Source organism: Thunnus thynnus, chromosome 15, assembly GCF_963924715.1.
Source record: "Thunnus thynnus chromosome 15, fThuThy2.1, whole genome shotgun sequence".
NCBI classification, from domain to species: domain Eukaryota; kingdom Metazoa; phylum Chordata; class Actinopteri; order Scombriformes; family Scombridae; genus Thunnus; species Thunnus thynnus.
Genome location: NC_089531.1, coordinates 20,550,355 through 20,576,727, shown reverse-complemented (window position 1 = coordinate 20,576,727; position 26,373 = coordinate 20,550,355). Strand labels below are relative to the sequence as shown.

Sequence of the window (26,373 nt, the reverse complement as noted above, 5' to 3'; positions counted from 1 at the left end):
ATACACGATAACACCAAAAATGTTACAGATTATGATTCATGTTTAATTTAAATGAGTTTCAGCAACCAATAATATTGTATATAAAAACTTAATCTTTCTAAAAGTTTCGCCTGGTCTGATTTGCAAAGGTTACACAGCCCGACAGTCATGCGTAGTAACGTAACGTACAGAGGCCTCCATCACACTGGCTGGACCCATTTCTTATTATTTCTTACTATTATTCTGTTTTGATGAACTGTGTTGCAAATAAATCAGTTTATTCATCTGCGTAAAACAACTTTAGCTTGAATTCAATTTCTGGTCACTTCTGAGTATAAATTCTGGACAGACGAGGTGGATTTTTTAAAAAACGATCCTTTTCGTCTTTTCTTTTTATCAAACAGTAAAGTTCTGCTGATGTATTTATTGTCGAGTTATTGGATTAATCCAAACCATATTGCTGATTTCCTCGGTTTTTTGTTCGTTATGTTGCTCATTGTTATGTAAAAAAACGTCCTCAGCTTATATATACTGTGTTTTACTGAGTTTAGGCACACATGGAATAAAAAAGACACATTGGGAATGCGGTTATTTTAGAATTAAAACCCTTGCCAATATTTCAAAAGGAGAAATTTCGACATGGCCCCATGTGCGGCATACTGCCAGGCAGAGAGGGAGAGAAGCGCTGTAGGTTCATCTGGAGGTCAGCCACAGCACCAAGATAAATCTGCATCCTCTCTGAGCCACCAGCAGAGCTCGCTTTAGGCCAAGTTCACTGTCACCCTGCGTATAGAAAGAAGAAAAGCACTCACACATCCACAGTACCGCGCACACACGCGCCTTCACGTTAATGACACGTTTACTTGGCGTTGCCCATAAGCATAATGCGTATAAATGAATTTACTGCGGGACGGAGAGCCTGTGGTAACATCCTGCTCTAGAGGAAAAGACTCTGTGCAGGGAAGAGAGGGGGAGTCTGACTCAAAGTGTTGCCTCCAACAAAGACTTTTGGCTTCTTTGGTAGATCTAATGAATGATTTGCATATTTTACGGCCCTATTAGTCTTGAGTGGGAGCCTGTTGGATTTATCTTTTCACTCCCTCGGTAGAAACATCACAAAGCTACAACTGCATTTCAGGTCTTCTGCTGGCATCTTCTCTAATTATGAAATTTGCGGAAATGATCTCCGCAAAGGCATGAGATACACATTATTAAAATCATTTTTTTCGTTTCAAGAGGGGCCAAGATATCTCACCGGGCTGGGGCTGATGAGAGCGAGATAGCTGGAGAAGAGGAGGAAAAATTGGGGTCAAAAGTTTACCCGCTGAACAAGTCTCAGTCATCTGTTCACTCGGAGCTTGATGCCAGCCTTATAATAGCGATCTTGACTCTCCACACAAAAGACAGAATAGCTTTGAATTACATATGTTGCACGGTGCACTCCAGGTGAACCCTGGAAGCGCGGTGACCTCGCGTTTGGGACCGGGGGAGGGGACCCCCCACCCGTCCCCAGCAACAAGATTGAGTGGCTGGCGTTTTATTAGGGCGGTTGATTGGTGAATTTCCTTTGAATAAATCGCATTTGATATGTTTAGGGACGAGGGCAAAATTTGCATTTCCAGGATTGATACTCTCGACCCGGTCACAGGGTAATGGGAAGGCCCACAGCCCCCAAATTGAGCCCCCGGACCCCTTAAAAAACATTTAGCCCCTCTCTTCCTGATCAGCTGAATAGAAGCCTTTTAAGAAAACAGAAATGGCACAGATGTTTTTGTGACTGACAGAGAGAAAGTTTAAAAAATCATATATTTTTGTGCCAAAATAAGCCTATTATATTTATGCATTTTATTTTTCACTGGGCCTTAAAGCGTTCCCGAAAAACTAAAAGACTGGACCTTCTGCTTGTTGTGTAGAGATCCAATAAAAACAAGAAATGGATGAAAAAGGTGGCTGATGAAAAAAAAATCAAAATCGCCACCAAAAACTAAATATTTTTTTGGCATAATGTTTAAAAAGCTCCAAACTGGGTCTCGCCTGAATCATATATCTTGTTATATGCGACACACGACACACGAGATCATAATAACTGTTTTATTTAAAAAATATATCTTTATTTCACTTTAAACAATAACAATAAAGCTTATCATCTGCAGTTCCTCTGCAAATGAAATAAGAATATATCATCATTTTCCATTTTAGAAACGTCTCATCGTCATATTAACATGAAATGAATTGGAAACAAACACTTTATTTCAGAAACCTCCAAAAATCGAGGCGACTTGATTGTACAAATGCAACACACACAATGCGCAACATCTCTGCGCTTTGTAAACGACACAAATCTTCAAATGTCCAAACAGTTCAGATAAGAATCCCATATTTGCTCAATCACAAGTTCATTTAATTTACAAGTAAGAGTTGATGAAGACCAGAATCGGCCCAATTGGCTGCTAAATAGTTCTTATTAATGCCACAATGCTGCATGTTGTACTTTTCATTGTTATTTTTGTTGTTATTTTGACAATTTTTTATCAGTGGACAACATTTCAGATTCTCTTAATCTTCAATGCAGTCTGGTTACTATATCTCTGTATCTGTACGTGCACAGTCTTACTAATTCTACCTTTTTAAATGTATCTGGCAATATTTCAATCCTTGGTTACGCAGCAGCCACACGCATGGTGTTAGTGTTTGGGAACATTAGTTGTGTCCTTATCTAAAATATTCAGCCTCATTGCTTTCATTGGCAACAATCTCTTCACTTAAAGCAATAAGGGAGTGGTTCATGCACTTTCTAGAGGATGTAGCAGATTATGTTCACCTCTTTTGACTCGAGGGTCACCGTGCTGTTGGTCTAATCAAACGTTGCAGCTGTAGATGAAGATATGGTGACCACTCTGACTTATCTTGAGAGCTTGTTCAGTCGTCAATATTAGAGTTTTTGCAGGAGTAACCAAGCACTGGAAATGACCATTACGCATGAGCCCACTGTAGGAAAGAAAATATCTTATTACAAGTATTTTTTTACCTTTATTAAAATATTTCCATAAAGGTATGAATGGTGTTTTCCAACCCGAATCCTCGGCACATATTGAATGCAGAGGGGATTTTTTATTCCCGCCGTCAGGGCTTCGTATAGACAAGAGACCTTGTGAGAGCCATCTGCAATCTGTCACTATCGTCACAGCACTTCTCTGATAATCTAAATTTACAGTAAACTGTCAGCATGATATATATCGGCTAAATAGACCTTCACTTCACAGTATGCTCTGAAAAGCAACACCAAGATCTGTCTGTTCTGAATTCAACTCTTAACACAGGTCTGTAACGGGCTTTTGTTCACATCAAGAGCAAAATAAGAATTTAAATTTCGTGGAAAATGACTGAGATAGTGCAAGTTGGTTTAACACAACAGAGGCTATTCTTTTCTACTCCAATTCTTATCAGTGCTTCAATTCCAACGGTCAATTGCATGGCGATAATTGCATGATTATTTTCCTATTATATTTTGGTATATGGGAGATTTCCAGATGCTTTATTACATTCAAACATCCAGCAGCACCTGGCAGGCCTGCACCAGATAACGGAGGTATTACCAGGACTGTTAACTAAAATGCTTCTTTTGTAGCACTGAATCGGGATAATATCTTTTTAATAAAGTTATTCTCAGCTGAATATGAAAGGGGGAAAAAAAAGTAGCAACAAGTAGAATGACCTGCAAAAACTAATAGCCGTTATTCACGCAAGAATAACATACAGTAAGTGGATAATAGCCATGCTGACCTGGCCCATATTTATACAGGACCTATGTGTAATAGAATGGCAGCAGACTGTAAATTTAGATATCATGTGAAGTCGTCTTACCGCTGACATTATGTTGACATATTGCCTCTCAGGTGGTCTCTTGGCCATACGGATACAGTGGATATATGGCGGAAAGTACATCAGCTGCCATTTACAATGAGTTAGGTGCGAGATAGCCTGTGAGATATACACAAGATAGTAGCAGCTGCTCTAACATGGAATAAAAAATGAAATGCCAATTTTGTTGAAGAGCGAAAACTTGGGCCTGTCTGTGGTTGCTGAGTAAAATAATTCACCTGCTTTTAAGTCCTCTGCATCAGCATATCCAAAATCTAGAGGTTCCGTGATAGAGATGGAAAAAAAATGGTTTCATATTAGAGCAGACAGCTCAGATTACAGCAGACCTCGGGAGCTGCAAGATCCCCCTTTTCCACAGATGCATTTTTTAACTCATAGTTCGACGTTTGTGTGAATCTGAGATAGTTGTAGCGGTTTTGCAATTCTTTTTTTTTTTAATCCTTTGGGGATCTTCTTGGGTGCTGACCCGCGCTGAGTGCTCCCCCAACTCCCCCCAGAGTTGAACAGCCCCCTGCTAAAACTGAAGTCCAAGTCCGGGGTGAACCCCAGGTCACTGCGTCTAACAGATATGAAAATGTCGCCTCTTTTGAGAAGGGCACGCCTTGTTGTTTAACAAAGACTGTCAATGGGCAAGATTAATCAGAAACAAAATGGAAACGGTGTCACTTTGGGGTCAGGCAGAAGTTATCTCTGTTTAGGGGAGCGAATAGAATAGGGGGACCAGAGGGGAGAGAAGAAAAAAAAAAAAAGAGAAAAAAGGAGTGAAAAGAAAGCTTTCAATATTTCCGAAGTTTGGCCTCTTGTTTCTCCATGCAGAGGCCTTGTTGACGTGGACAGTGTGGATAAGCTTTGTGAAGAGCTGCTGCATCTTCAAGGGACACAGATACAGTGTCCCACCTCGGACATGGAGAGGAAACAGGACCTGGACGTGATGGCTGATGGCGAAGAACACGGTCAGAGGCTTTTATATCATTTAACTCAAGCATGCTGTTTTTTTAAAAAAAAAAAAACGTAGTGGATTTCTTATTATACTCAAATATATGAGGCTGAAAATGATATTTCTGAATTGTTTGCATTGTTTGCAAATGATTTTCTTGAACTGTTCATGTATTTTTAAAAAATATTTTATTACTATTATTGTTATTATTATTATTATGCTTTGGAAAATGTGCCCCTTTAACCCTTTAGTGCCCTCTCTCTTCGAAACATTTTCTGAAATAACTCATGACAGTGTTTCTGGTCTTGCATCCTTGTTTCCATCCTCGTACCTTTTGGTTGTTTACAGTACAGTGGCACAGTAGGAAGCGCAGGAGCCTGTGTCTTAACCTACACGTTTCACATTTGTTTAGAAATGTTGACACTTTGTTTGTGGCAAAAGGCTTTAATATATTTACAGATTTATTTAGATTTATTTTTTTTTATCTGAGATGAGGTCATTTCTGCTGTACACAGTATTTCAGCCTGACGTCTCTTACTGTAAATGGTCTGTGATTTAAAACGAAAACATCTCTCGCTTTGTTTTGCTTTAATGCCAGATATGTGTCAAGTGTACAAGTGTTTGTCCAGTGTTTGGATGAGCTTTCCAATGACTTTTAACACAGAAGATCAGATAATACGTGGAGACCATGCGATCAATGCCAGATGAGTTTAATGTGTTATTATAGGACAGACTGAGACTAAAACAGCGTCAGATCGTTGTTGTATGTTGGGAATCTGCAGGAAAAAACCCCACAGTATTTACATTTATAACCATGGAATCTATTACTAAAGGCCTTGTGCATGTGCACAATCGTGCAACGTGAGAAATGAGGGTTTTCTTTAGTTTACGTGTGTGTCTTCAGCGGCTATTAACCAGTTTTTTTACTGATACACAAGTCATATGCTTTATATGCAGGCTTGGATGTCCGCAGAGCAGCGGCTCGTCAGTGTTTGGTCAGGATGCTTGTGGACTAACACGATTCTTTTTATTGATAATTTCAATAGGCTAAAATACCAGAGAAGGATTCGTATTGTTGTTGTTGTTACTGCTCAATTTTTTGTTTGATTTGATCTTTTTTTTATAAAGATGCAACACATTTTAACTCCAACAACCGGATGTTCATGTTAGTGACTGTCAGAAATAGTCTTTTGTTTATGAATAACCTGCATTTTCCCATGGCTTGAATTTCATATCCAGTATCTCATCAGTGTTTCAGAGGAGGTGGATTTTTTTTTTTTCTCACACGGAAGCCTCACCCACATAAGTTTGGCCCCATGCAGTAAACAAGTTAGTTGATTGGTTTTGCTTTATATACTGTGATTTAATAAGGAAAACACCTACGTAAGCCAGTCCGAGCAGTGTTGGTGGTACCAGTGCCATGCTTTCCATTGGTTCCTGTTTACATGATGCCCACAGGACACGCGGTGATTGGTGGCGCTTCACACGTGACCAGGCAACTTTGTACATTTGACAGGGAGTAGGAGGGTTTTGTGGAGATCAGAAAAACGACAGCGCGATAAAAATTAGTATTGTTGCACTTCACAAATTAATGACCATGAGTTCCTACTTGATAAACTCCAACTATATCGAGCCTTCCTTTCCTCCATGCGACGAATATCAGCAGAGCGGATACATCCCCAACCCCGGTGATTACTACGAGCGGCCAAAAGATACGGGCTTTCCCCATCACGACGAGCCATCCTATCCGAGGTCAAACTACACAGAATCGGGCTACGATTACGGTAATGTCCCCGCCACCGGACTCGATGATTTCGGCGATGGGCATCACACACAGCCGCAACCGGTTCCACAGAGCCACGGTCCTCGCCTCACCGCGGCCCCAGACGGTGGCGCAGGGGCAAATGCCAGCAAAGACTGCAGCCTCGCCACTGAGGTATATCCCGGCGTAGCGAAGGGCAAGGAGCCGGTGGTCTATCCTTGGATGAAAAAGGTCCACAGTAACACCGGTGAGTTATCGTCACGGTTTAATAGCAGAGAAACAACCACTGGAACACACGCAAACCTATTGAGGCAGCACTAGTAGCAGCCCTTACAACAGCAATTTACGACTATCGAGCAGCAGGGTCGGTAATTAAGGACCCTCGTAAATTTTATTGCCTGTGTTCGTCTGTCGGGGCCATGTGCCTTTGTTGCGTTTTAACCCAAACTACCTCCACCACTGGAGCCGAGCCAAACTGTAATATCCAACCCCGCTGTTTGTTTAATCATTTCTAAGCTTGATCTGTCCCTGGATGCGAGTGCTTGTATACTCGGTATCTCCACATTTAGGTCATGTCTGTAAACTGAATCAAGACAGAGAGTAAAACAAACAGAGCGGCTGCAATTCCCACCAAACAGGGGAATGTTTTATAGTTTTTCCCAATCTTGTAATGTGTCCAGTGGAGAAGCTATGGGGTTTAGTATTACGCTATCAGCCTGCATGTAACACCTGCTTGCTTGCCTCTGTATGGCTTTTTTCCCCCCCAGTCAATACCAGTTACACTGGAGGAGTGCCCAAGAGGTCCCGCACTGCCTACACCCGACAGCAGGCTCTGGAGCTGGAGAAAGAGTTCCATTTCAACCGGTACCTGACCCGGCGCAGACGGGTGGAGATTGCGCACACAATGTGTCTGTCTGAGCGCCAGGTCAAGATCTGGTTTCAGAACCGGAGAATGAAGTGGAAGAAGGAGCACAAGCTTCCCAACACCAAGATCCGCTCTTCCAGCTCGGCCTCGTCCTCAGCCTCGGGGCCCCAGCAGCAGCAGATCAAAACAGGCCAGCAGCTTGTCCCCACGCCGTGCACCGCAGGTCTATAGTGCACGAACCCCACCCCATAAAACCTAAACCAGACTGAGATGGCAAATAACACAAGTGGAATTTGATGGACCGATTCTCAGTATTTTACACACATGGTGTTATCTCCTCTCCTTCACCTTGCCTCTGCCATTGGGCCCCTGTCACGTCCTTTGTACCCTTTCCCCTCTCCGCTCGTCTTTCCCCTCTTCAGATAAGCTTGAAATCCACCTTTAATTGCCACGAAGGCAACTGAAGTGTTTATATATTTGTTTATTATTATGAAAGAAGGATAACGCACATTCAAATGTAGGACTTGGATCAAAAATGTATCATTACACTTAAAATTGAATGAGGTAAAAGTAAGTTTGAACTCATTTTTCTATGTTCTATTTGATTTTTTTCAGTTTTTTTTTATTATTGCTCATGGAAAGTTCTAATATACTTGAAAGATATTTAGCGGGACTCTAGATGCCTGTTAGGAAACCAGACGGCTGTTTTAGAGGTATGGCATCAGTCAGAGTAACAGTAGTTTGTGTGTTTGAGTGGACTGGTTTACTGTTGAATGTAGTCAAGGTGACTTTCACATTTAATGTACATAGACAAATCATAATGAAGGCACAATAAGGAGAGCATTTCGTCGAGTAGAATTATGTTTGTTGGTGTTGTAAAGTCTAGTTTTATTTGTGCTAGTGCGTCCCATATTGTGCTGTGTTCTAAACTGTGAATATTTGTATGTGTTGTCTCAGTAATGACTGTTGTGCTGTAGGCTAGTGTAGACTGAATCTGTCCTTGTGAAATAAATATGTACTTCACTTATAAGGCTGACATGGCTTTGGATATTCTGTTATTGCAAATATTGATGTGATTTGAGCGCAACATGTATTGTTGAAGCCGTGCGTAATTTAACAACATGCCAAATGCATTTAGATGCCTCCTTTTTTTTTTTTTGGATTCCTAATTTGGGGGATTGCAATCCAAAACCTAAATATTTATAATTCTGCTTATTTTCATTTCAGTTCGTGGATTTATATTATTTTTTTTTAGAAATTTAATCTAAAATATTTGGATCAATTATCCAGTGTTTGGAGATGCGTGCGTAAAATTGTGATAGCGTGTCCGAGAATTGGATAATTAACTGTGCTACACGTTAATAATACTTAATATATGTGTTTACATTTTACCTAAATAGAATAAAAATCTATTTTCTATATTTTATGATTTTTTTTGCACAGAACCAGAGCTCAAAGTTACGCATTTTCTCTTGAAGTCAGATTTATACTTTATACTGAGGGTAATGTGTGTATCCTATTCAGAAATCTTTCTCTATGCATAAAATATTGTGCAAAAATGTGCTGATATGTATTGTAATGTTAAACTGACTGAAATTCTAAACCGTAAAATATCCATGAATGTCACGCGCATTTTCATGGATAAATGAGATGTGGTTGAAATGCAGGAGGCAGGTATCAGCTGCTGACTTTAAGTGTTTAGAGGCTTTGCTGCTGACACGGGAATCCAAGACCAAACCCAAATTGTTAAATGTATCCGGCCACACATATTGTTCTCACTTGCCATTATAAGGAGATCTCAGCCAACCTTAGTGCACCAGAGTGTGAGCGTTGGTCACTACCTGCTACATCCAAACAATAGAGAGTTCAACCAGGGGACACGGCCTTCTCTGGCCAATCACCAGCCCGGAGCACTCCTTCTAACCCCTGACCTCTCGACACACACAATGTTCAGATCATACATCAGTGCTGAGACCTCCGCGAGCTTTTTCTTCTCATTTAAGATTTACCCGGAGACAGCACGGAAACAAAAACGGTGTTTAGGTGTGAATCTCAGCCATGAATTCAACCAAAATTATTCTTAGAGACAGCTCCTCTGCAATTCATCACAGAAACAGCCCTGTCAGACCGGGGAGGAGAAGGCAGATATGAGCAGAAACATGCTGGTATTGAGCATGTAATTAAGTATGATTTTCACTATATTTAGGCACTAATGGTCTCTGTTGTATTTATGCAATAGCATAATGAAAATGTCTGCAATGCATTTAATAGTAAATTAGATAAAACTGTCTTTCAACAAAATTCCCACATTAAAAGCCAGACTGAAAGATACGTGAAATTTATAACATATTATTTTAGGAGTACAATTTTCCATCTTTGCTCGTATCTTTGTTGCATCTCACAATTATTATTGCAAGCATTTGTCTAAAAAAAGGAAACTGAAGCAGTCTTTGCAGCTTTGTGCAGCACTGCCTGCAGACATGGAAGCTGTGCAGAAGATGGCGTTGGGGCTGATTGACACCGATTTTGCGTAGACTCCAAGAAGTTAAATTAGAGTTTTGAAGTCATTTGATTCGCGAATAGAGGTCACTTCCAATGTACTGAAATTTTAATTTGCCCATTCACGTGACTTGTTGAATAATGAATGCCCCGGGGTCAGAAATAGATCTGAAAATCTGCCTTATTTTCATATTGAAGTGATCCTCTGCAGGGTGCGAGTCAGATCTCTTCTCCCCTGGCAAAACTCTGTCCGCTGGACACAGACCGTCATGACTTGTGAGTAGATTTGGCTGTTTTTTCCGTTTAGTTATGTGGAGATTTAAAAAAAATCTGTGTAAAATATCCCGGAAGTGCAGTGTAATTTATGATCTTTGGGCGCATATCCAGTACTTACATGGATATTATAGGATGATCTGTTTAAATTATATATACTTTTCCCAGCTGTTTATTGCAGTAGAGTGTCTGAGGTTGCCAATTTCACATTTTGCTTGTTATTAAACTTAAAAATCATATTTTCCTCTTTATAATGTTATTGAAAAACCTTTTATTTGACTTTTTTGTCAGATTTCTTACTAAAATGAAAATGTATTTTGTGCTTAAATGTTATGTATTAAACATTCTTGGAGCCCTCAGTAAATATACAAGACAACAGGTCTAATTTTTCATAACTTATTTCATAAGACAAGAATCGAAATGATGACATTCAACCTGCACTTTGCCATTGAACGTTTTATCGGACTAAATAGATTCGCAAATGTGTTTAAAATAAATGAAACTACACACATTCCTGCAGAGTTAGAAATGTAGTAGAGGTGTAGCTGCAACTTTTCTAAGTGTGAAGTAAAACAATCACTTGAAGTTGACATGAAATGTAATTTTTTTTTAAAAAAAGCTCAGAAAATACTGCATGTCTTTAAGGGTGCAACGTGGCTGTTTAAATTACTTTTGAAAGTTTATATTTTTAAGTAATATATTCATGTCACATTCGTGTAATGAGAGAAAATGTATTTAAACAACAGTAACAATGCAAAGGGAGTATCTCTGGCGTCTAAAAGTTGTCAGGACAACTCAGAATGAAAGGGCCTTTCAGAGAGAGTGCACAAAGGACAATACAGACATGTTAAACATTAACAAAGTCCTTAAGGCATATGTGACAGTGTCGATTATTATTATTACTCCTATAATTATTGTCCTGTTTTGCACTTACCTCCAAAATTTTACTAACTGCCACTTAAATGCCAATTATATGTGATCTGGGGTCATTTTTCAGTCATACAAAAGAGCCAGTAAAATCAACATGGAAATTCAAATGTGCTTTATTACAACCACCTACAAGCAAAACAGTTGCGCCGTAGTCCGCCCCAGTGCTACTCTGCGTTCATGAGAGTTTGCTCCAAGTCAGCTTACGGCGTTGAATTTCGCATTACCCTTGATGTTGGCCGGTATAAACCTCGCAGAAAGACTTATCTTCGTCTGAGTGTATCGGTAACCCAAGCCTGGCTGTTAAGAGCTCCGAGTGTCAACATTGTGGGAAGATATGGACAGCCGTCTGGCCAACCTCCAGAGGTCTGCGCCTCTAACTCCTCTTCGCTGACAGAGATAAGGAGCCTTGATTTGTGTAAATAACTCTAAAACATTTGTTCCACGTTAAACAGTTGATATTTAAAACATAATCAATCAACTACTACTTTAGTGCAAAGAGTAAGTCTAAAAAAAAAGTGTAACAAAAAGTGCAAAAAAAAAAAAGTAGGCTACCAGCTGAAGGCCGTTTGGTTTCCATCTTCTCCTTGTTTTTTGAACCCAAAATAACTCCCCACTCGACTCTCTGCGCCTCTACCCGGGTCAGGGAAAAGTTCAGGTGCACTGGCGAAAGGCGTCGCGAAACTGCCTCTAGTGCACGGTCATGTCGAGCCAAATAATCCCTCTGACAGCTTCGCATCTGTAAATGTAGTAAAACAAAGAACAAAATCAGATACAGACATAAACATGCCGGTTAACAATTCACAAATTTAAAATCTCAAACCGCGCGTAAAAGTGAATTCCTCTTCTCATCTTGCTGAAGGTGAATTAATAAGAGCAGGTCTGCTTCTCTTCCTGTCTTTAAAAGTTTACCGCTCAAGTTGTAGTTTGAGAAGACAAAAGGCTGGTGTGGGAGTGGGATGCTGCCCATGTCCGCCCCAAATGATTAATAGTTGTGGTGGGATTTTTCCACGCCCGCTGCTCGGTGTTGACGGAAAACAAGCGCCAAACGGTGCCGAGAAGAGAGAAGCTCTTCCAGCCAGCACTTTTGGCAATACCTGGGGTTGCAGAAGCCAGATATCTTCCATGGCGCACGCATGGCACACTCTTATGATGTGGAATTGGTACATACTATGCTGGTTTTGGCAAACTACAGCAGGATTATAGCTTGTTTGGGTACTTTTGCCATCTCACCTCCCCCTCCCCTCTCCAAAATCTCCAAAAACTCTTCCTTTGCACAAACCTGTAATTTCTACCATCACTCAGCTGGTCATAGGAAACGCGTAAGCGCATGTAGGTCGAATGGGGGTCCATGTACTGATCAGCGGGGTCGAGCAGCCTCACTTAAGGTTGCTTCACCTCCACTTTCCGCTCACTGCTGACTGACACGCACCCCTCACGACCACCAGCAGGCACACCCTCCTTGTGTAGGACAGGTAAATGTGTGACGTTTTGTTTCTATTTAGCCAACAGCATGCAGGCTTTTGCTGATGGAGCACCAAAGGCTGACTAAGTGGTACTACGCCCGAACCGCGGGGCTTAGGATGGGGGAGGCAATACTGAGTTCTCTGTAAGGCACTTTATATCCCTGGCTGTATTGTAGAGATGAGTAATCATTATGCCATCCTTAAATGGTATTTTCGAGGGGAAAGCCCTCTCCATCTCACATAGTGCGAATTATCACGCTGCAGTGCAAAACATTCTGGTTTTAACATGGCTCAGAGCTGCGGCTGCACTTGAAACTCAACATAATACAGCAGGATTAGCCTGAGAGCTCTTTCAGGGCGCTAACAGGCACCAAATATATGGCACTTTAAAACTGACAGAACAGTCTTTCCCTCTGAATGGGCGACACGTGGAAAAGCTGCTTCTCTGCGAGAGACTTGCTCCTCTGCCAGATACATTGCAGTGTCACATACCCCTCTTTTTTCTCCCTCCAAACAGATCCGTTTCTCCTCAGGGGCAATGACTGCCTCCATTAATGATTCACGGGCTCAAATAAAAGGGATTTAAGTTGACGTTGCGTCACGTGAGCAGGGCGCATAATACTGCGCGATGTTATGGCACGGGGAAGAAAACCGGAGCCCCGGTCTGGCCATATGATGCTGATTAAATACGGGTTACCCCCACTTTCCGCGAGGGGAGTCCGGGCTTTGTAGTTTGTTTATCGAGGGGAGAAAAAGAAAAGAGAGGCAGACTAAAAGAGAGACGATCCCGGTTTTGTGGATGTATTATACTGCTGTCACGGACGGATATGTTTTTCCACGCGGACAGAGTCAGAGCCTGAGCTTTGGGAGGATGGATTTTATTTTGAGGTATTTCCGCCGATTGTTCATTACTGTCGTGAGTTATTGCTGCGCGAGGCAGAGGTCAGTAAAAAAAAAAGAGTCCAGGGTTTTTAGCAGGGCGAGAACATAGACAGGTAGCAAGAAGCTATCGATATTTACTTATCTGCAAATATCTCTGATTCATTGTAGTGAATCAAGCGAAACATAAATAGGCCTACAGAATTTAGACACAGCATATAGACTATAAGTAACTAATAAAGGGTTTGTCAGGGCGACACATTCAAATCAACGCACTGTTCCATTTTACGCTTCCTAAGCTACACATGAGAATATATCCAGTATTCGTTCCAGTGTAAACTTAGAATAGAGCATCAAGAATTTCTATTTTTCTATTTAATCATATCTTTAATTGGACAAGCAGCCACTGAGACAAGTAGGCCTGTATTAACGTTTGTAAATAAAGCCGCCATTTAAATATCTGCTTCCAAGAAAAAACCCAAACAAAGCGCGCGGCCGCTCCAAGGTGCAGAGTCTGTCCTACAAAAAAACAAACATCTGGTGTCTTTTACGTGAGGTTTTTGTGCGTAAATGATACATCAAGATGAGCTCCATAAAAAGTAGGGGAAAGCGGTGGGGTTGTGTCGCTCCGCCAGGGAAACGAGGATATAATGGAAGACGGAGTGCCATACAGGACCGCGCGGCCGCGCTGGGGTCACGGCGCTCCTGCTTGATTTATGGGCGCGGGGACTTGGGGAAGATGGTGCGCGAGAACTAATGACTATTCGATCCGTTTGTGGAGAAAATGCTTACCAGCCCGCGGGGAAACAACAAACATGTTATTTGCATAGACCCATTTTTATTTTATTAGTGATATTACGCCTGATAGGCAGCAATATTTGCTTGTAATGTTTTTTGTCCGAGAATACTCTGCTTTTCTATCTTTTTATTTATGCGTTTTGTTTGCTCGTTATATAGTCTTGTGTTTCTTAAAGATGGATATATTCTTTGTTGATGTTTAGTTGTAAAATGTTAAATGAAAATCTAGAATTTATGGTTCACTGAAGCAGCAAAGATATTATTAACCTACTTAAAAACTTAAACATGGAGCCTGCTGCTAAATCTAAATTTTGTACTCAATAATTATCTAAAGAATTCTCGTACTGGATTAAAGTGGATTTAGAATAACCTGTTTGCCACAATTCTCTCTCTTTTTTTGCGCCATTTAAACACAAGGCCGCAACGTATACGCACAACAAAGTCTTCCTTTCAATTCCGTTTTCTAACGTTATAGCGAGCGCCTGTCTGAAAATAACATCCACACTAATATACTCTTCCAAACACGTTATAAGTATCATCTTCTGAGAAATGTAAAAATATTTATTCCACTCCTCATTGCAGAATTCCAGCCAAGTAAATTCAGGCCATCGCACGGTCTCCGAGACACCTTGAACTGCCTTCGGTAAGTCCATATATCTTTATTGATTTGTGTTATGAATGCTTGATGGTGATATCCTTATTCAATTTCTAATAAGTACCACACACGCCCACCAAAAGCACTCGCAGGGATAGAGAAGCAGCCCATGGTTTGTACATTTCCTTGTAGCAGCAATATGACCAGGCCGAGAGCAATAATTCCTTCTCTTCCACTTGTCTTTGTGGTGTAATTTGTCACTATAAAAGTGACGAGGGGAATCGCAGCTCTTGGAGCGGTGCCTCACTCCTTTCGAAAACTACTTTCTGTGAAAGCCATCTGCTTGCGCTGTAGTTTACTGCACTGAAGTTTCAAAATATTTTTCTTTCATCAACATTTCAGATATATATATTTTTTCTTTTTTTAACACCCTATTATGCAGACAGCAGGACCCACCACCTCACTGACATTTAACCCTGTGCTCAGGGCCAGATTAAAGAGAAAGACGAATCAGCAGTTTAGCAAAGCACAAAGAAGTAAATAATTATACAATGTGGGAAAAGACGAAAAAGCCGAGTTGGCTAAAAAAAAAATCCTCACCCGTGAATTTTTGTCCCACTCACCCTCCCACGCCGTCCGTGTGTTGTACCATTTTTTTTTTTTTAATTGTGTCACTGAATTTTGTCCCAGAGCCCGAAAGCAGCAGAGAAGCTGCTCTGGACGTGTTTACAGCCCTGGGAACCTGAGAGGACATAAATCTATTTTTTTTTCAGTCTTTCTTTTGGCTGCAACAGACAGCATTACCATGCAGAGGGATTCCCCCTGCTGCCGGCTCACTTCTCCCTTGCTCCTCGCTGCCTGCATGTCCTCCGCTTTGCCTTTTGGTGATGAAACCTCTTCCCATTTTTCACACCCTTCTCCTGGTGGGGTTTTTCCCTTGATATACACCGAACACGGCTTTGATGTGAAGTTGTTGTGCTTTCTAATCTAAAAAAAAAAAAAAAAAAAAAGAAAGAAAGAAAAATATTCATGTGGTATTCTTCATTCAAGAAGCCAAGCAGCCAGACTCTGGATCAGTGGAATACCTGCCTCAGAAATGAACAGGAATTGCGCGTCCTTGTGCCAAAAGATTGAGTAGTATATGTAAAAATGTTGGTTAATGATTAAGCCGTGGTTAGAAGTCCTTTATGTCCCATGGAAATGGAAATGCAGCGTAGTCAGCGGCTGATTATTCCTTTGTATTCTACTCTCTCCAGCATATCTTCCTCTAGGCTCATAATTCCACTCAAGACGTGGAGTAAATAATAACAAAAAGATTTAAAACACTTTGGGGATGGACTTGCATGCTATTTGTAACGTTGTATTATTTTTTTTCTAGACACACTACCTCATTTGGTTGGGGGAGGAGGAGAGGCAGCCACTTGATTTGAACTGGCTTTCCAAGGCGCAACTTCATTTGCATAATTTTTCTTGTCTATGGTGACGCTCTGGTTCGGGGCAGTTCACTGGTGTCTGCATGGTACTGGTGAAGGATCACATAGTCCAGCATAGCCTTGGCTGAGTTTAATATTGCTATGAAGCCCTGGCCATTGCTCTGTAGCAGGACGATAAATTCAATCTTGAGGCCAGATAACTCTTATCTCGCTGACCCGACTGCTCACGCCTGCTTTCGTAATCTCAGTTTACCCATCCACGTCGAGTAGGGAGAGAAAAAAAAAGACAAGGAAAAAAGGAAAGGGGTTTCTCTCGGCTCTTCCCTTTTTTGTTGTGGCTGCTAATGCCTGGTGTATGGCAGGGCGCAGTCTGCTGCTGCTGCTGCTGCTGCTGCTTCAACCCAGCCAGCCCTGCCTTTAAACTTTTCTCTGGATTACTGCTTTGATCGATTTCGCCGCTGAATGAGAAAATATTGCTTGGTGCTCTGCATTCGTCGTCAGAGGATAAGGTAAGCAGGCCAGAAATAGGCTCCCTCGGTTGTAAATGGCGGAGTTTGTGTGTCGCGCGGTGATTTATCACCGTATGACTTAGATCTCGGTTCAGGAAGAGTTCACACACACACAGTCGGGCAGCCAGATTTCTCTAACGTGGAGCAGGGGGCTGCGCAGAAAGCTCAAGTCTGTCTTTTGTCTCTCTTTCTCTGCCATTTATGACTATCGCAATGGTTCGCCTGGAGATAGACCACAAAGCTTTTCTGATATCTTTTCCAGGTCATCATGAGCAGCAGATACAGTGAAGACACCTTCTTTCACTCTGCGGTTAAGCTGCGTTGAGGGCAAGCTGAGGGCTCATTTTTTACAGCTTTGCTTCTTTTTATGAACGGATCCAGAGTTATCTGGCGTTTTCCTTTTTTGCTTTCCTTTCATTACTCACTGTTTACTTTCTGATAATGCGCTTAGTTATAGCTCTGGTCTGGGACTATATTATACTTAAATAAATATTAAATAAGTAGGCTAATGCTTCTGTTGTAGCCTAGTATTAATACGTTATTGTGGGGCTTTGCAATTAAACACAGGTCTTTTTAGTTTCAGCAAATAAAATTTGAGGTTGAAATTGCAATCAAATAATTTAATATTTTATTTAGTTGTTTTTTTTTTATTATTTATTTTATTTAGTCTCCAAATTACCTGATGCCTTGACTGAGGCGGCTACAGTGGTTAAATCTACAGTTCAAACAAAAGAATTGTATGACTTCAAAACCAAATAGTAGATGAATCCGGCGGGTTTAAAATATGTATTTATATTGAAATGTATTTTATTTAAAAGCAAGGAACACCTATTATTATCCTTATTCTTCTTATTACTATTATCCGTATTCTTATGCTTCTTATTCTTCGTATTATTAACATTAATGTTGTTGTTATAATAATAATAATTATTATTACTATCCGTTTGCATTGCACGTAACTATTTAATGGTTTAAAACATAGTGACTCCACATAAAATATTCCAAATATTCATTAGTAATGTCATATTATGGAAAGAAAACTAAAAATAACCTGTGGATATGTGTCCATTATCGTTTCTAGTTTCCCAATAATCTTTTACCTCCCCGTGGTTCTGAGTGAATGATGGTAGTTTAGCAGCAGGCTCTAGCTGTTCATCCCGGGTTTCTGTTGGCCTGAGTACGGAGCTTGGCTGCTCACCGGTCCGCTCATTCCGAGCAGGCCGTCCCGGCCCACTGACCCCCATATATCACCACGACGGGCCGCCGCGCAGACAGCACCGACAGCAGCCATTATTATGGGCCTGCAAGGAAAAGTTCACACCGTGGTCATGAAGAACCACGGATGCCCGCCCGGTTTTTCAGGTTTCCTCGTGGCTCTTCCATTTAGTCTATCTTGCAGCATGCAAAGAAAAGAAAAAAGAAGAGAATGCGGTTGTTTATGCTTTGCGCCAGGTGGCCGGGGAAGCACGGCACGTTGATGTCTATTACTGATGAAAACTATATATATATAATCTAATATACTAACAGTGAAAAACAGTGAAAAAAAATGGTTAAAAGCTTGTTGGCCACACGGAATGTTTTCACTTACTACAGGAGAAACAAGATATACTGTTGACAGCTCTGTTGGTAGAATAACATTGTAACAGAAATATTATTTTCCAGTGTGGTAACCCGCTAATAAGTTATTTCTACAGCACCATATATTTTTTACCTCTCCATAAAGTGTGCCGTAACTCTATATTCGCTTTCATTGTTAATAGGCTCAGGGGCTATAAATGTCATGCAGTTTCTTGTTATGTCCTAAAATTGATTTGGCAACCTGAAATGCTTTTGAAAAGGTTTTTGTTTTAATGTTGTTTGGCACAGATGGTAATACAAGGTTAGTACGTGCCTTTGTGCCCTGTGTAAGCCATAAGGTAAACGGTAATAGTCTACAGGACTGTTGGCCCTATCTTGCCTCCATAGTCTCCAGTGTCAGGCCTGTATTGAAAAGTAAGATGGATCGCCACCATTTCTTCTCCTCACAGTGCTTCTTGTAACCCTAGGTTCACCCGAGGAGGCCATTGGCGGAGAGGCGTCACGTGACCACAGGGTGCCAATGTTATTCTACAAGGGTGTCAAGACCCTGTCAGTTTCTGAAATAAATATTGGGAAACGGCGAGATGCAAAAGGCAACCTACTACGACAGCTCCGCAATTTACAGTGGCTACCCATATCAAAGCGCAAATGGCTTCAGTTATGATGCCAATCAGGTCCAATATCCCCGGGCCTCTCATGTGGAAAGTGAGTACCATCGACCTGCCTGCTCCCTGCAGTCTCCTGACGGCTCCGTGGCTCTGCAGAAGCCGGGGGAGATGGCGGAGAGCTGCGACAGGACCACAGCCATTCAGGCGGCGCAGTCCAAGGTTCATCCCGAAAGCAATCAACCGCAGGTGCCGGTGTCAGGCCCACCCCCTTCCTCACAATCCCCCGGTGCTATCAGCCAAAACACAAGCAACGGGTCCAACCAGCCCAGCGCCAAGAACGGCTCCCCGACCTCTTCTACTCACGGCAAACAGATCTTCCCCTGGATGAAGGAAACCCGTCAGAACACCAAGCAGAAACCCACCAGTAGCGCCAGTTCAGGTACCTACAACCTAAACACTGCTGCTGCTGACATACACACACACCCTGATGACCTAACCAAAGAAAGTTACATAAGTTTTGTTGAGGGAGGACATAGTACATAGGGGGTGGGTGGGAGGAATGAGGAAGGGGAGGCAAACCACAATAGGACAATACTACTCATGTGAAGTGTGTGATTCACTGAGGTAATATTCTGGTTTTTCTTTTCCTGTGCCAGTGTCACATAGGTGTAAATTTAGCTCTATATTTATACTTCAGTGGTTTGTGGTATCATATTTATATATGTTGTTCCCTCAATGGGATCCTTCAGGAAGTACAAAGCCTCAAAAATGACCACAGAGTGCAACCAACACTTCCATGCTTTTATTGTGTGCACATTGTGAAGAGAATCTTGAACATTCTCCAAAATATTGGACCAAATGTGATCTACTTGAAGACTGTACTATACTATAAAAATCATTTGCCTCAACATTAGGACTAGCCTCCACCATTTGTTGTCCCTGTGCCCTGAAGCTGACCTCTTCCTACTGTAAACACGCATCTCCACTGATCACATAATGTTCCCAGAGAGACAACAAACAAACACGCACAACAGTTGTTTCAGTTTGTCCTGATGTTTTGATTACAGGGAAACTTGGTGGGTCAGTTTGGGGGGGTTTATGTTTGGGGGTGTTTATTTACACAGGGCCAACCTAGAAATTCAGAGATGCTCATCTTCCCATGGCCGCCTTATTTTGTAAATTATTTAGCTAATCTTCTAATTACGTTTTGAGCCCTGTTCTACAGTAAGAGTTGACATTGCAAAGAAATATGTTGCCCTTTAGCGTGATTTATGTTTGGGAAGGTGTTTTCATTAGTTTTTTAACAAGATGTTAAGGTGTTAACCTTTATGGAGAGCCCTTTTTACGCACGTTTTACGCACGTACGTAAGCCAGATCCTGCCGTTTTGATTAGAGGGAAACTTGGTGGATCAGAGTGGGAGGTGGTAGTGGGGAATGTCAAAGAGTCAATCTAAAAAGTCAGAGATGTTAATCTTCCTACGGCCTTCTCATTTTGAAATCTGTGGGTAATTGTATAATTAAATCACAGGTACTCTTCTGCAACAAGAGTTGAAAATCCAACGCAGTGTAACGCCACTCATTGTGATTTATGTTGGGAAGGTGTCATTAGTTTTTAACAACACTTTGAAGTGCTAACACGTATGGGAAGCCTTTTGCGCACGTTTTACGCACGTACGCAAGCCACATCTTAATCATTTTATCATGTCCGGTCTGTGCTTAACACATGTAGCAGGGCTTTTACGCACGTCTCCCAAATGTTTCTCTTTTATGAATCAACCAAACTAGCGTCTTTGAAAATTAATTAATAAATTATCATCATTTTTTTTTTTTTTTTTTTTAACAAGTGATTGACTTGATTAAATGGGTATCCCCTCCTACTCCTCGTGTTAACTTCTCTTTCATCTCTGTAAGAACCTAATGGGTCGGGTTATGTCATAATGCATTCCTTTTGCTCAAGGTTTGGGCGACAGGTAGTGAAATTTATTAAGTGTTGGCCGCCTGCCACAGCTGTAGTAAGCTACACCTTGCTATTCTGCAGGCAAGCTCCAGCCTCTTAGAAAGGGAGGCTTATCAGTGAGGGCAAGGCGAGCTGTTTTATACACCCTGAGGAATACATAATGCTTGTGTTTGCATTACGCGTGTGCTACTGTATGACTACGGGGGAAGATGAGGGTCAAATGTTTTAGTAGGAAATCTGAGCTCACCTGCTTCCATATCAGATATTGACCTATGATTCTCCAGTTACAATTTTTTTTTGCCTTGTGCTTTGCAGTTAGTGTAGCGTGTACACAGGCGCATTGTCTATCCATTGATTGTTAATTGTCTTATAGAACCTTGATGATAACCCTTGTGCTTTGCAATAGGGAGCAGATTTATCAAACTGTTGAGATGCTTGCACCTCGTGCAGGCGCGCACATGCACACGCGCACCTAGTGAGCGAGGGAGAGGGAGTTGATGATAAAACCTCTATTTAAGTAGTCGAACAGGACATATTTATCTAGTAAACTGTTCTCTTATTATCCAACCCTCCATCCCCACCCCCTCCTCATAGTGGAGAGTTATCAGCTGTTTTACTTTCACTCTCACTATCCTGTCTCTGCCTCTCTCTACCTCTCTCTCTCTCTCTCTCCCTCTCTCTCTCTCTCTCTGTCTGTAATGGATTACTGATTGACATCCTCCTCTCCTCCTCCCTGACAGTGGAGAGTTGTCCGGGAGACAAGAGTCCTCCGGGGTCAGCAGCATCGAAGAGGGCCCGGACAGCTTACACCAGCGCCCAGCTAGTGGAGCTGGAGAAGGAGTTCCACTTTAACCGGTACCTCTGCAGACCCCGGAGGGTGGAGATGGCCAACCTGCTCAACCTCACCGAGAGACAGATCAAAATCTGGTTCCAGAACCGTAGGATGAAATACAAGAAGGATCAAAAAGGCGTCGGTATGATGCCTTCCCCTGGTGGACAGTCCCCTCGGAGTCCCGTGGGTCCGGGCTCTGGTGGCGGTGGAGGATACCTCAACTCTATGCATTCTCTTGTAAACAGTGTACCTTATGAATCCCAGTCGCCAACGTCTTACAATAAACCTCATCAAAATGCATACGGTATGGCCACGTCATACCCCCCTCCTTTGAACAGCTCGCTCAACAACTGCCCGCCCTCCCAGAAGAGGTATCCCGGGACCGACTCGGCCACGCCCGAGTATGACGCGCATCCTCTCCAAGGCAATGGCAACTACGGGACGCACATGCAGGGCAGCCCCGTTTATGTTGGCGGAGGTTACATCGACTCAATGCCCAATTCTGGGGCCTCCGTTTTCGGTCTGACCCATCTCTCGCACCCGCCGTCCGCAAACATGGACTACAATGGAGCAATCACAATGGGCAACAGTCAGCATCACGGAGTGTGTGATCCGACACCGACGTACACAGACCTAACGTCGCACTACTCTCAGGGAAGAATCCAGGAAGCGCCCAAACTGACGCATCTGTAGCTGTGGTGCTGCCCGGATCACTCCGCCCATTGTCTTATCCACCTCCAGACACATTACTGCTTTGTTTCTGCGCCTCCTCAATGGCTCCCACCTTCTCTCTGCTTTTGTTTATGTTTTCTATAGTTTGATGTGTGAAGTAGCGTAGGATAAATAATCACGACTTGCTTGAATTTTTCTCTATTTGCTCGTGTCATTGTCTCACATAGACCTTTATCTGGGCTGTAGGACGTCTAGAGCGGGAGGGAGGGGGGCACAGTATATGCACAGGCCTATTTAATCTTTTTTTTTTTTTTTTTTTTTTTTTTTTTTTTTTTTAAATCTTGTTTTAAAATCGAAACTCAAACAGGGTATTATGAACATATGTTATTCATTTTTAATGTGAATTTGTCCGTATTTTATTTATCCGCAGTTGAAGAATTGTGTTTTGCATTTTGTTGCACTTGTGAGAGGATCCTCAAGAGCCACGAGATGGGATTATGAGGGGAAATAGCCTACATTTTCAATACAAGGGTCATGAGCTTACACGCAACCTCCCTTACTTTCTAATGTTATTTATTTTGTTCGGTGTAAAAAAAAAAATAGTCCTTTAGTATTATTTGACACCCCTGTGATCTTTGTATGGGGAGAAGGTTGGTGGATATTAGCGTCTCGGCCCTTTTTCAGCCCATACATGTAGTCTGCAAGAAGCTCCTCAGCAGCAGCAGCAGCAGCAGAAGTGCACCATGTTGCTATTTTCGGCTCTGTTTCCATTTTTCTTCTTCTTCTTCGAGGAGGTGTTTTCTTTTCTCAGTGAATGTAAAATCAATCAGTCATGCAATAAGGGTGGAAAGAAGGACACACGTTAGCAGTTTCTTTATTGAAGAAAAAAAAAAGAAAGAAACAGACATCATCAATTTTTTTTTCGATGTCATACATTCCATGCTGCTCCAGTTTGAAGAATAAATAAAAGAATTGAAATATAATTAAAGCATATCCTTCCGTTTTAATTTAAATGCATCTCAGAAGCATTTCACATGATGACAATTAAATACAAGACAATTTCTTAAATAAAAATATGAAAATATATTTCTAGTTTTGCAGTTATACATTATTATTGTTGCTATATATTTCATGACGGTATAGAACTGACGAGGTGATAATAAAAAAGCAAAAACACCATTTTTAGACAATTAGCAGTATACTAATAAAATGCTACCATTTAAATAATAAAAATCATGTGTGGTAATTGGTAAATCTACATATTTGCAAATTATTTTTACATATAGAATAACGTGGAATCATTGGGCTGAATTAATTTTCAATAACATAAGAGGACATGGCCGCAGATAACGTCAAATATTGAATAAAGACTACATGATTTCCTTTCCCTCCTCTTGATTCGACGTGAGGAAAACTCTCGGGTGGCCTTCTCCGCTCCTCTCATCTGCGTGGGCACATCCATAATAATAAAAATGTCACCGGGGCCCTTCTGGAGATTCTGCAAGAAGACAACAAGCTAAATGAGAAATCGTTTGAAAAATAATTCCCTGATATGTTCAGTCAGTCAAATGCGGTCAGAGAGGATACAGGCTGAACTGGAGTCATAACGGAGCTTATTTGTCTCATTATTGTGCAGATTTGCAGACAAGGCAGTTCAACGCGAAATGCCTCGTTTATGATGATGGTTACAGAGAAGGAAATGATCACTGGAAAGTTGAAATGTTTATGTGTATGTTTTGCTTTAAATGAAGGGGGCTGCCGAGAAAATATCCTCAATTTTAAAAAGGAAATTGATGTTTTTTTTTTCTATAATAATTTCCAAGCATTGCTGAATGTCCAAAAAAAAATATTCATGGAGCTAAAATGTTTTGTAATTTTCTAATTCGTTTTTCTAGAAAAAGAGCAGATTATTTGGTTGCTTGAAGAGTTTTATACCTTTCTCATCAATTTATCAAAACCCCTATTGTAACATGTTTACTTTTTATGCCTTTGTGCAACTGTACAATAATTGGTTCTCTGATTTTGCACCAAGAAATCATTTTCAATCCCAATCTGATTGATATAACAGGGCATGAACATTACTAGCCCTGACATATGGTTAGCAGGGAAACCTAGAACAATTGAACCATGGTGTGTCAGAGTAAAAAAAAAAAAAAAAAAAAGCTGATGCACTGAGTATTTCTGCATCCAACACAGACACACACACACACACACATGCACGCGCATACACAGCAAGACACTGATTTGACCCATACGCGCCATACACAGGTAGCACATAAATAACGTTTTAACTCAAACAGAAGATTTGTATTTCTTTCATTGCATTTCCATCCGTGGGAAAGTGGTCTTAAATCAATCCTGCTGTAAAGACAAGTGTGTAGGACAGACTGGGGTCCACTAAATGCCGCCACCCACTCCTTTCCTTGCACACAAAGCCTGTGCGTAATTCCAAAAAAGCCATCCATCTCTTCCCCTAGCAACTCTGTCCTTCACCACACAGTCTGCTCCTCTCACAACCCTGCGTGTCTACCAAAAAAATAATGTGCAAGTCGTTGTGTAAAATTAGCATTCACATTTTTTTAAAAAAAAGATAAAAGCCAGGTGGAGAAGCTGCTTCGCCCTACTCACCGTTGGCGCGTTACCGCCTCCTCAAAAAAGGAAATGGTCGCAGCGTGTGTAGTTGGATTCTTATTTATCTTTTAAAACATCCCTCCAGCAACAACCCGGCTATAACTGCGAGCAGAAACTGGTTCTAATCTGAGTGGCCAGTGTTTCTCGCCGCTTCCTGGCTGCATTTGATCCGGGGGAGAGTTAGAAGCCTTAAATGTGTTGTGAGGGCACCGAGCTGTCAGACCTTTTGGCGAGTAAGATTGATCGCGCACAGGCTTCCAGGACTCTTTGTTTGGTATATAAGCAACAAACTGAGAGAGGCCTACCACTTCTCTTCTTCCCCTCTCTTACTCACTAAGCCATATTTTTTTTTTTTTGTTGAATGAATGAAAATACAACATGTACTATTTGACGAAAAACATCCCAAATGTGGCTTTCAGATTATGCTGGAAAAGGCTATGAAACCAAACACTGCGGGGAAGAAACATGCAATAACATTTCCATATAGTCTACATAATAACGTTGCAAATGGATTCGTTGTAAATGTTGGATTGTAAGCGTGGTGGTATTCGCTTTATTGCAATTTTCAGGTAGAACTGATACTGGAAACACAGTAGAAGTCCTTTCTCAGCATTTCAGCCACTATCCTCCCAGTTAACCCAGCTTTAGCCCTGTGGCTTCCCAACCCAACATGATAATGAAACCATTATAAATGTTAGTATAATATATAAGTAAAGGTACTTATTATGGTTGCTTTTGGTTATCGAACATTTTTGACCATTAGCACTTACAAAATAAAGAACGCAATGTGTTTGTGCGTATATGCACGCACATGGGCGCGCATGACCTCATTATAAAATCGACCTTTTGCAAAATAAACAAAAAGCACATGCCGGCTAATCCACATTCTTTAGTATTACGTCTTAGAGCTGCATAGATATAATAATGCAATAGAGTTTGTAAGTGTGCATGCATGTATGCGTGTGTATCTGTTCACACGTTTCTGGGCTATAACTGTACACGTTAAACTGCTGTTATGGCATGAAATGGTCTGAACGTGTCATATTTGTCAGTATTAACTTAATAGATGGGCTTTTTATTGCAACACATGCTCGTGGATGCACTGCATATTTCATTAGTGTACATCATTGAAGAATCACATCTACTCTGAGGTCCACACTCACTGAGCAGGCTGGATTGTTGGGGTTTGTTTCTGTCGAGAAGTCTCAATATCAGTTTTTGGAGTGTGTGTGTGTGTGTGTGTGTGTTTTTTTTTTTTTTCCCCAACTCTGACTCTTGCCTATATGAATAG

General features: G+C 41.4%; 2 protein-coding genes across 6 annotated transcripts in view; both read left to right on the top strand.

Annotated features, from left to right (window-relative positions):
• Window positions 1-22,792, top strand: part of hoxa3a (homeobox A3a) — a 30,802-nt gene extending 8,010 nt beyond the window's left edge. Inside the window, exons 1-4 of one of the 5 annotated variants that reach the window (XM_067611293.1) lie at window positions 3,887-4,814; window positions 14,850-14,910; window positions 18,850-19,429; window positions 21,688-22,792. In XM_067611293.1, coding sequence (XP_067467394.1) covers window positions 18,967-19,429; window positions 21,688-22,472 — 1,248 coding nt within the window. In that variant the 5' untranslated portion in view covers window positions 3,887-4,814; window positions 14,850-14,910; window positions 18,850-18,966 and the 3' untranslated portion in view covers window positions 22,473-22,792. Of the gene's footprint in view, window positions 1-3,886; window positions 4,815-12,812; window positions 14,911-16,111; window positions 16,805-18,849; window positions 19,430-21,687 lie in introns of those variants that run through there. The other 4 variants (XM_067611297.1, XM_067611296.1, XM_067611294.1 and 1 more) reach the window with 4 other exon arrangements.
• hoxa4a (homeobox A4a) lies at window positions 4,888-8,461 on the top strand. The gene is made up of 2 exons (XM_067611309.1): window positions 4,888-6,807; window positions 7,328-8,461. The coding sequence occupies exons 1-2, from the start codon at window positions 6,390-6,392 to the stop codon at window positions 7,654-7,656; spliced, it is 747 nt and encodes a 248-aa protein (XP_067467410.1). The 5' UTR covers window positions 4,888-6,389; the 3' UTR covers window positions 7,657-8,461.
• Window positions 22,793-26,373: the final 3,581 nt, after the last annotated feature.

Bases quoted from the DNA above. Each gene is read 5' to 3' on its own strand.
- hoxa4a (XM_067611309.1), top strand. From the start codon at position 6,390: ATGACCATGAGTTCCTACTTGATAAACTCCAACTATATCGAGCCTTCC. The intron at 6,808-7,327 runs GTGAGTTATCGT...TTTCCCCCCCAG, and splicing joins AAAGGTCCACAGTAACACCG to TCAATACCAGTTACACTGGA.